The sequence below is a fragment of the Pelecanus crispus genome, chromosome 15 (genome assembly GCF_030463565.1).
Source record: "Pelecanus crispus isolate bPelCri1 chromosome 15, bPelCri1.pri, whole genome shotgun sequence".
Lineage (NCBI taxonomy): Eukaryota > Metazoa > Chordata > Aves > Pelecaniformes > Pelecanidae > Pelecanus > Pelecanus crispus.
In genome coordinates, this window is record NC_134657.1 from 4,279,944 (window position 1) to 4,290,674 (window position 10,731).

A 10,731-nucleotide genomic window follows, 5' to 3' on the forward strand; every position below is an offset into this window, starting at 1 on the left:
GCGGGGAGCTGAGGCCGCGCCGCCATGTCGGGGAAGGGAGAGCGGCGGGCGCACGTGACCCGCCCCGCCCCGCCCCGCCCCAAAGCGCCGCGGGCCGGGGCCGCCGCGCAGCGCCTGGCACCGGCGGCAGGTGAGCGGGGGCGAGGGAGGGGGGCCCGGGCTCTGCCCCTGCCGCCCGGGGAGCCCCGCGGGGGGCCGGGCCGCCGCCCTGGGCTGCGCCACGGCCCGCTCTGTCCGCCGGCCGGCCGGCCGCTTCGGGACGAGCCGCGCTCCCAGCGGGTTCAGCTGAGGTGAAGGGGCGATCGGGCTGCGGCTTGATCGCTGCCTGGCCCTGAGCCCGGCTGCCGCGCAGGGACCCCCCGGCGCTACAGGCGACCCTTCTCCCCCGGCAGCCCGCGGGGGTACCGGGCTCCCCCCAGCCGTTTCCCACCGGCCTTTCCGTGGCCGTGCCGCTGCCCCGCTGGCCGGGCGGATCAGCCGCGGGGCCCTTGTCTGCCCCGGGGGGTGTCGGCCCGATGCCACGGCCCAGGACAGCAAGGTCCTGGACAAGCCCCTTGCAGGCGTGCGTGCCCCAGATGTGCTGTCTGCACAGCCGAGTTTAGCTTGGGTGGTAAAACTAAGCTTAGGGGGATGCAGGCCTCTGTGGAAGGCAGCTCAGGCCTGGAAGCAGTAAAAATACCCTACGGCGAAGCAAATGGGCACCACCAGCATCCCATAGGCACAAGAGGCACATCCACGCTGATCAGCATCAATGTGCTGGGCCACAGATCTTTGCTCTGAGTTCTGCAGCATGGTAGAGACAGGAGCAGGAGTGCTGACCGAACAGAGCTGATGGCTGTTTAAGATTGTCTTATTTTGCAACTGGTTTTGTTGTTTAGATGATCTTTCTTCTCTTTGCAATAACTGCAAGCTTCTGCCAGCAGATCTGTGATGCATCTGATGGTAAGGAAACTGTTCCAAATGCTGCTTGTAGACAAAATTTAAGTGGGGCCTTTCTCCCATCTTTGGGATTCTAGATTGCCAATTAAGGACCTTTCCTCAACAGCAAGTCTCATCCTATAGAGACATTGATACCGTGAACTCTTCCCTTGTGATGGGTGTTAAATCTCAAGTGGGAAAACAGAGGTCCTTTGATTTGCCTACGATGCTGTGGCACGCTTGCTAGAAGTGAGATATTGGGAGTTGACTGCATGTGATTTTGTGCCGCTAGCTTGATCGGCAACATATACTTTGAGACTATCTCAAAGATAATTCTCCCAGATTAGTGCCACGTGGATATCAGGCAAAGTCCTTTGAGAGAGTTTGATCAGGGCCGTTACTGTACACCCAGTTGCTTTTGCTTCACTTGTCAATAGGTCTTTGCTGCTGATTTTTACCATGGCCCACTATGTTGGTACACAAGAGATCTAAGACTTCCAGTTCCTCTTGGCAGCAGAAGGCCCGTAGCCCTTCCTCATTATCTCCTGCCAGCTGGAGAGGTCCCAAGGTGGTAAAAGTAGACTTTCTCCCAAAGGATTTTGCTTGATTGGCAATTCAATGTAAACAGTAGAAGATGAGTTCAAAGTCTTCTTGGATGACCTAAACTCACAGAGCTTATGAGGACAAAGCGTGTGCTAGCTTGCGCAACCATTTCCTCTAAACAGGCTCTGATGTTACGTAATGCTCAGACAACGTGCTGCTTCCCAGTGATAATTTTAAGTTTTGGCAGGTACATAAGCAAATAACACAGTTCCAAATTTAATGGTAGCTCTTCTCTAATTACCCATAATCACTGCCTAACTTTCAAGGCATAGGGTGAAACAGTTTTGGGAGCTAAGTGGAGCTGGGCATCCTAGACCCACTGGTACCACTGACTTACGGTGCTGTTTTCCTTTCTGCGAAGCCAAGCAAGCACAACTGATCATGTTGCGAGGTAGGGAGAAGGGGATGGTGTCTGCTGACCTTGTTTCCAAGCAGCCACAATTGGCAAGGAAAGGAACATGAACAGCGTATCTGGTAAAGGAAAGAGCCGAGTGTGTGCGGTGGTATTGGCGCAGGGGACAGTTGTCTGTGGAGATGGTGTGTCTCGTGGAAGAAGGCTAATGGCTAGAAATGCAAATGTCTAATGCCAGCAAAGACAAAACAAAGGATGGTATTTGTGGGGATGGGCTGGTCAGAGGGGATTCTTCACTTGTTTTCTGACATAGGAATAGTTTGTGCATTCTTGTGTACCTGCCCTATTAACACTTGCTCTCCCACCTACACTGTAAAGAGGCACTGCCTTTTGGGAACAAACAGAATGGAAACTCTGAAGGTGGATACAGTCCAAGAAGCAGATGCTGTAGGGGGGGAAAAAACAACTGCTGGCATGTCCAGCCCAAGGCCACGAGATCAAAGAGGCCTTTACCTGATGCACGTGGGTATCGTAGTTTGCTAAGTTGTAGTCAGGGCAAAAGTGATGTTGACCTGACTCTTCTGAGAGCCAAATTTGACCCAGCAGGCACGGAAGAGCTGCATCGAAGCGGCATGAAGCCATCTGCTGTGTTATTTCTCTCAGCGCTATCTAAACACACGCTTTTTACTGTGTTTTCACCAGATCCCCCACTACCGTTTATAGCGAGGGCTGGCAAAAGGGACTGCTTGATGATGGTTAATGCTGGGTCTTAGCACAGGGTTCTCTTTCATCATCTGCTGCCCACGCCAGCTGTAACTGCTTCTTGCTGAGATCTGTGTCCTGTCTTGTACCCACTGTGCTCCTGTTCCCCTCCTCCAGAGAGCTCACCATGGTCAATGAGACCCAGCATACCTGCAGTGCCAGTTCCAGCTCCAAGTCTGATGGTGGCAGCAGTAGCGGGAGCGAGGGCTCCAAAGACAGCTCGCGCTGCTCCACTCCTGTCCTCGATGCTGACCGTCATGAGCGACTGCGGGAGAAGATGCGCCGACGGCTGGACTCCGGAGACAGGTGGTTCTCCTTGGAGTTCTTCCCACCACGCACAGCCAATGCTGCTGTCAATCTCATCTCCAGGTGAGGGCTGCAGGGTGGGAGAGGGGAGAGATGAAGTGTCTTTGGTGGAGGGCTGGGAAATAGCTAAATGAGGCAGGCTCTGCCCCATGCTCTGTCTCCCCTTCCAGGTGACGAAGCAGGTAGTGGGGCTGTCCTTTCCTGCTGAGGAGGGTAATGGACACCAGGTAACTTGTCTGCCTTGGAGGCCCTGAAGAGTTAAGTGTCATGGTGTGGTTACTGAGGGGGCCAGACTGTTTCCCCTCTCCCATGCTCTGTATAGATGGAGCAACCCCACTGTCATGCTCTGGGGCTGAAGCAGAGTGCTGGGGGACAACAGAGCAGGAAAGTACCTATTAAAAGCAGAAAATATTACTTGATGGGCATCATGCCAAAGTCTCTGGAACAGAGACTCCTGCTTGCTTTCAGAATCACCCAGACACTATGGTTTCTGCCTCTGTATTACTGAGGACTACAGTTTTAGCCTCTGAGATAGGTGTGCCCACCTACATGCTAAATGAAAGGTGATAGTTCTCAGCAGAGCTAAAGGTTATCCTGGAGCCCAATGGGGAGCTCCAGGAGCCACCATGTACTCACCTGGAGGAGAAGAGGGAGTTTCATAACTCTTTTTCTAACTGCTGTATGCCAGTGCCAGGTTTACTTTAAACAGAAGGGCCTGTTGCAACAGAGCAGGAGAGAGACAAGTTAGGGGAGCCTTTGTCTCTTCTGTTACGCACGCTTGGGAACACAACAGAGTTCTGGTCCACGTTTTCATATTTGTGGTCTCTACAGTTAAAGCTGGGAACAGGGGGTGCAGCATAGTCTCCTGTCTCAAAAGGAATGGGACTTGCATCGCTGTCTATTAGAAGACATATCAGTCTAACAGCACACTGGGAGGAAGTTTATTCTACAGAGAACACTTAAGTTGCCTCTTCTTCAAAGAGATTGTAAGCTCTTCCTCATACAGCCTTAAAGGATGACTTTCCTTATTTACATTGGCCACTTGCTAAACTCCTAGTTCAACACTTTTCTTGGTCTCTCCTGCTGCTGTCATCCAAGCTCTCTCTGCCTGTTGCTGGCATTCCAGCAGTGAGCAAGATATCCCAGGCATAGAGGGGAGTTGGCTACCTGGTAGGCTAACACAGCTCTAAAATCCACAGGTTTGACCGCATGGGAGCAGGTGGTCCACTCTTCATTGATGTGACGTGGCACCCTGCAGGGGACCCAGGATCTGACAAGGAAACCTCTTCCATGATTATTGCTAACACTGCAGTCAACTACTGTGGCCTGGAGACCATCCTGCACATGACATGCTGCCATCAGACCAAGGATGACATCACAGGGCATCTGCAGAAAGCCAAGCGACTTGGGTTGAAGAACATCATGGCATTGCGTGGAGGTGAATCCTTTTGTTCTGTGATGCATAGGGCTGAAGCTGTGTTGCTGTTGGGTTCAATTCCAGGGTAAAAAACAGAGAAATAAGATTTAGAGGCTCCTTCGGCTGTGGGAATTAAATGTTGAGACTGCATTTCACCTGATCCCTTTGTTAGCAGTCCCTCTAGCTCAAGGGTAGACAAAAGCAGTCCATGGGTAAAACTGCAGACTTGGGGGTTTCATCTTTGTCTTCCTTTTGATAGCAGCAGGTTTTTATAGAACTAGCAGATCTGAGTCCAGCAAACAGTTGGAGAGAGCTGTGGATTTGTTCTCTTTTCAGATCCTGTCGGTGAGGAATGGGAGGAAGAAGTAGATGGTTTCAACTATGCTGTTGACCTGGTTAAGCACATTCGCAATGAATTTGATGATTACTTTGACATCTGTGTGGCAGGTAAATGTCTTTCATTGCAGAGTATGGGGTAGGGTCTGAGATGGACTGCTGAGTAGATTTGTCTCTCTCTGGACCTGGGCTGTAAGGACCTTGGCTACTTTCTAATTTCTAGTGTGTTGTCCTGAGCACCAGGGTTTCACTTTCTTTTTTTCCATCCCGTCTTCCCCAAAGGCTACCCCAAAGGTCATCCTGAAGCAGACAGCTATGAGGCAGACCTGAGGCACCTGAAGGAGAAAGTCGTTGCTGGGGCAGACTTCATCATTACACAGCTTTTCTTCCGATCAGAGCACTTTCTGGACTTCATGAAGGACTGTCAAGGCATTGGCATCACCTGCCCCATTATTCCTGGCATCTTCCCCATACAGGTGAAATCCAGTAATTCTGGTTCGGGGAGGGAATACGGATCCAGGATATTAGGTGTTTGTGGGTCAGGGCCTGAGAGAGGTCTGTAAATATCCCCCACAAAATTTCTGGGAAGTGAGGGTGCTAAACATGTGATAAATCTGTAGGTGGTTTGCTAAATTAAACTCTTAGGCATGTAATAATAAGCTTAAAAGGTTTTCTGTACCCATATGGCGAAAAGGGATATAAAGGGCAATGGTCTACCAGTCCTAAGGTGTTAATCATCACTGTCAGCATGCAGGGCTCAGGCAACGAGTAAAGAAATGGGAAGAAATCATCTAAAGTAACATGACCAGGACTCCGTTACCTTCCTAGAGATGGGGCCTAGGAGTAGAATCCAGGAGCCCCAATGCTAAATCTACTGCCACAAAATTGAGATCAAGTACCTGTGTTACTGGGATGTCAGAAAAGGGCCTTGGAAAAATGAAAATCCTCTGCATCCTCATCCAGGGTTACCACTCCCTGCGCCAGCTGGTGAAGCTCTCCAAGCTGGAAGTGCCTCAGGAAATCAAAGACGTGATTGAACCCATCAAGGACAATGATGCAGCTATCCGGAACTATGGGGTGGAGCTGGCAGTGTCCATGTGCCGGGACCTGTTAGATAGTGGCATGGTGCATGGGCTCCATTTTTACACCCTCAATCGGGAAGTGGCTACTACCGAAGTGCTTAAGCGCCTGGGCTTATGGAATGAGGACCCCAGGTGAGTAGAATATGCCTGCTTCTGTTAGTTCCTCTCTTCCATCCATCCATCCCATCTACTGAAGGCCAAAGCAATGGATGGGTTGGCAACTCTCTCTGCTGCTTTTTGGTTTTTTTTAGCACCTTTCTGCATTTAGAAGTTCACCCTTCCTGTAGGTCTCTGACAGAAGCTGGGAGGAAGAGAGGGGACAGCTGAAGGAGGAATTTGTTTTAGTCAAGTGGCTTTAAAGTAGCCTGTTCTGGAACTTTAAAAACCTAAACTCTTAGAGCTGCAACTTGGAAGAAACATGTTTTTTGAAGTGTGTCACAACCCCTCATACAGGCTAGGTGCTGTCTAAGCTCCTGCTGTGTATTTCTAGGGTTCTCTGCAGCTGATAAAGGAATGTGGACCTCTCTCTTGAGTCCACAGGCTTCAGCACAGACAAGAGGAAGCAAAGGAAAATGGATAGCTGTTTCTTCTTCTTGTTAAAAATAGCTTCACAGCTTCACACAGTGCTTTTCCCCTACCTCATCCAGTTTCAGGTGTCAGTCCTGTACTTAACCATTTAACAGACACCTACTAAGCATTCTGTGAGGGAACTGAGTGGGAAAAGATTTTCCATAAAGGAAGAAGAGTTTTCTGTCCTACTTCTTGACAAACAGAACTCATCTCAGCCCCTGTTACTTGCTCTCCCCAGAGGCAAAGTTCTCCAGGGGAAGGGCTTCCAGCCTCTAGTGGAAAGTCAGCAGAGGAACTGTGTTAACATGTGTTCCTCCCATACAGGCGGCCTCTGCCCTGGGCAGTCAGTGCTCACCCTAAGAGAAGAGTTGAAGATGTTCGGCCAATCTTCTGGGCCTCTAGGCCGAAGAGTTACATCTATCGAACTCAAGAATGGGACGATTTCCCCAATGGCCGATGGTAAGCTGTCAGCCTGCAATGGCAGTGAGGTGGAGGTGTGGTATGAAAGCCTGCTCCACAGTTGGTCTCTGTCATTAGTGGGTGTCATGGGCACACTTTGGGCTTGACGGAACAGGTGGCTTCTTAAAGTGGTCCCCAGTTGCTTGGATTTGAATGAGGTGAGCAGAATGGCACCAAGATGTTGAGGCTTGGTCTCTAGATGGATTTTGTTGGATACTTCTCTTCCTGAGTGGCTGTCTTCCTGCATCACCAAATCAGCTCATCTTCCTCAGTGGCCTGTTAATCCTGTGTCTGCTCCCCTTGCAGGGGTAACTCCTCCTCTCCAGCCTTTGGGGAACTGAAGGACTATTACCTCTTCTACCTGAAAAGCAAGTCTCCCCGGGAGGAGCTCCTGAAGATGTGGGGCGAAGAGCTGACTGGGGAGGAAAGCGTCTTTGAGGTGTTCACGTGTTACATCACTGGAGAACCCAACAAGAATGGGCACAAGGTGAGTGATGGCCCAGGAAGGGATGGTTACTGTGGCACAGACAACAGTGCATATTTCCTCTTGCTCCTGGTACCACATTGTTTTTCTAAACAAGAATTGGCACTTCCAAAAGGACTCGCTGAGACAGTGGCTGATGGGAGTCCAGCAACCAGAGCTAGGGCTCAACATAAAAGGAAAGCTGCTACAGTATGACAGGACCAGTACCGGTAGACTTCAGCAGTCATTCTTAAGAGTTGAGGATATCCTGCCCCTTGAACCAAACCTGGGAATTCTCTTCTGAAGAAGGTGTGTTTGAGACTATTAGGGCACTTCTGAGTTCGTTCAGCATCCAGATGGTAACCAAAGGGTTGTTACCTCCGTTATGAGCCATCCTTTCTCCTCACGATAGGTTACATGTATGCCTTGGAACGATGATCCTCTTGCCACTGAAACCAACCTTCTGAAGGAGCAGCTGGAGAAGGTTAACAGACGAGGAATCCTGACCATCAACTCCCAGCCAAACATCAATGGCAAACCATCCACAGACCCCATTGTAGGCTGGGGGCCCAGTGGGGGTTATGTTTTCCAAAAGGTACTGCACTACACTGCACTAGGCAGCAAAGAGTTATGACCTGGTTTGATCTGTTAAAGTAGGGAGGTCCTAGGCTTTCACCCAGATAATCCTTCTGCCTCCTCCTTATCTTAATGCCTTCTTGCTGAGATGAGGCAAAGCTCCTTTGGGGTCTTAAGAGACATCTCTTATGTCATCTCTATGGCTTACTTCATAGCTGTTTACTTCCACCTCAAAACATCTGTTGAACATCTATAGAGTTTCTTGTTTTTACACTCAGTAAGTAATTATTGGAAACTTCTTTCCAGAGCAGGGCTGTCAAGTTTTAGATACAAACATGTCTGCCCACTGCATCTGATCCCATTCAGTGATACAGGAAGCACCTAGGTTTTTCACAAAATAGGAATCAATGAGGTAGTATCTCTACCACCCAGCTTCTCGTGGTAATAACTGAGCATTTAAAAATTCCCATCTGTCCTTCTCTCTCTAAGGCAGAGTTCTCCACCAATTGCCCCCACCCCACAGCACTGCTGTGCTGTTCAGACAGCTGCCAGGTTCCTTCTCTGGCCTGCAAGCAGTCTTATCTGCCACACCTGCCTCCTACTGTCTTGCATTTTCAGGCCCTAGAGCCTTGCCACTAATGGCTGTGATAGGAATCACCCATCAAGGTAAATGCCAAGCTAGTGGCTTATACTAGGAAACAAAGCAGCCTTGTTCAAAAGCGATCCAAACCGCTAAAGCCATGAGACCAGCAGATGGCAAATGCAGTTATGTTTTTCAAAGGAAAAAATTCCCCAGAGGTGAGGGGAAATCCATCATCACACAATAGCCAGGAAATGGGGGGAGGGGAAGCAGTTGTTGGGAGCAGCCAAGCACAGAGGGGCAGTGGATGGAGCAAGTGCAGAATTAGGTTGGGGGGAGAAGCGCACAGGGAGAGTTGTAAACAAAAGATGTGGACAGGGAATGGTAGGGTGCTTGGGAGAGCCCAGCTGAGACCCCTGACTTCTGCTCCCACCAGACTGGGCTGCCTTGGCAAGACGCTGCTGTTGATAGGGTACCGTGTAGAGCAAAGGTCAAGCTCAGGCCTTCTGCAAGTGCTCTACTGGCACAGACTGCTTCCCAGGCACAGCAGTTGTGGTTATGCTGTCTGGAGCTTATTCCAGCCTGTCTGCTTACATGGCTGCAAAACAGGAAGCTTGTAGCTTTTCTGAGCTGGCTGCTCCTGGGCTGTTACCTCTGCTCTCACCATTTTTTAATTCCTCCCCCGCCCCTTACTAATTTGCTCTGCCCTTATGCTTAAGCCTCCTCTGTAGTACATGTTTCTGGGAATGGATGTACAAGTCTTAGGCTGCCTGGTTTCCAAGCAGCCCAGACACTACAACTGTCCTCATGGTTGCCTGTAGTAGTCCCAGCCCTGCCATAAGTTAAGGCTCTCACTCTCTTTCCCTTTCCCCATCCCTCCCTGTAGGCATACCTGGAGTTCTTCACCTCCAGTGAGATCGTCACGGCACTGCTCAAAGTGCTGAAGAAGTATGAGTCGCGAGTGAACTACCACATTGTCAATGTGAAGGTAGGCTGTTGTTTACAGGACACTTTCCTTTCACCACCTTGGGAGAGAGACAAATAGCAAAGATTCAGATATCACTATGAACAAAGTGGGACATGAAGGCTGATGAAGGTAAGGGAAAGTGAAGAAAGTCAGCTGTGATGTGCAGCAGCTGTCTGATCTCTTAACAAGGAGAAGGTAAATACACTTGTTCCAACTCACTCAATCCCTCCTCCAGCAGTTGCTTCAGAAAGGTTTTCCTTCCTTTGGCAGGGCCAGAATATCACCAATGCTCCAGATCTGCAACCCAACGCTGTCACCTGGGGCATCTTCCCAGGCAGAGAGATCATCCAGCCCACTGTAGTGGATCCTGTAAGCTTCCTCTCCTGGAAGGTGAGTCCTCCCTCCTGCTGGATACCTTGCTGTGATGCCCTGGAAGTTCAGAGTGTCTGGTTTGTTTTTAGTCTGTGACACTTCTTGCAACTGAGTTCTGTTGTGGTATTAGCTTGCAGAGGTCCACATATTGCTCTTCCTGCTCCCTCAGCATAAGGAGAACTTTGCTCCGGCAAGAGCTCTTCACAGACACCAAGTTCCCAGTAACAGAGGCTTGGGAGCTACCACTGTCACTGTACTGGCCCCCAGAGCTCCGGGCAGTAGCGCTCTCTCCCCTCTTACACGCACAGTGGCAGTATTGAGCCGTTTTACTGCAAATGTGTCTCCTTGCAGCTCTGAACAGTTGTGTTCAGGGTACTTCCTGCTGACTGGAAAGCACAAGGCTCCTTACTCAGCTCTTGGTAATTTTTACTGAGATGCGTGACACTGGTTGACCTAAATGAGGTAGTACAAACATGCAGTTCTCTAACATGTGCATTACACCACTACAAACTTTCTGGTTTTTTCCCCCCACTTGGCAGGATGAAGCCTTTGCACTTTGGATCGAGCAATGGGCCAAGCTCTATGAAGAGGAGTCACCCTCTCGCATGATCATCCAGTACATCCATGACAACTACTACTTGGTCAACCTGGTGGACAATGACTTCCCACTTGAAAACTGCCTCTGGCAGGTTGTGGATGATACTTTTGAGCTGTTGAACTCTCCAACTCAGCAGTGAAAATTCTTCTAATCCTTTACTTCCTCCTTCCATCCACTGACTGCAGGGAGAGGAAAAAGCAGCTCTTCTGCTGATGGTGGGCCACGCACTCCTAAATCCAGTGACCAGGCTAGTGCTCTGATCTACCCACACTACATGCTCTTCTATCCCCAACAGAAAGGCTCCCTGGCCCCTTGTCACTGAACAATAGCCAGAACTACCTGAACCTCTGAGCTGAGGCTCTAGACTGAG

General features: G+C 50.1%; 1 protein-coding gene across 1 annotated transcript; it reads left to right on the top strand.

Annotated features, from left to right (window-relative positions):
* Positions 1-112: 112 nt before the first annotated feature.
* Positions 113-10,503, top strand: MTHFR (methylenetetrahydrofolate reductase). The gene is made up of 12 exons (XM_075721552.1): positions 113-130; positions 2,753-3,004; positions 4,141-4,379; positions 4,695-4,805; positions 4,977-5,170; positions 5,658-5,908; positions 6,671-6,805; positions 7,112-7,292; positions 7,681-7,863; positions 9,311-9,412; positions 9,662-9,781; positions 10,303-10,503. Exons 2-12 carry the CDS (start codon positions 2,763-2,765, stop codon positions 10,498-10,500), a joined length of 1,956 nt encoding a protein of 651 aa, XP_075577667.1. The 5' UTR covers positions 113-130; positions 2,753-2,762; the 3' UTR covers positions 10,501-10,503.
* The last annotated feature ends 228 nt before the right edge of the window (positions 10,504-10,731 follow it).

Coding starts and splice junctions, on each gene's coding strand:
- MTHFR (XM_075721552.1), top strand. CDS start 2,763: ATGGTCAATGAGACCCAGCATACCTGCAGTGCCAGTTCCAGCTCCAAG. Junction 5,171..5,657: donor CTGGCATCTTCCCCATACAG/GTGAAATCCAGT, acceptor ATCCTCATCCAG/GGTTACCACTCCCTGCGCCA. Junction 9,413..9,661: donor ACCACATTGTCAATGTGAAG/GTAGGCTGTTGT, acceptor TTCCTTTGGCAG/GGCCAGAATATCACCAATGC.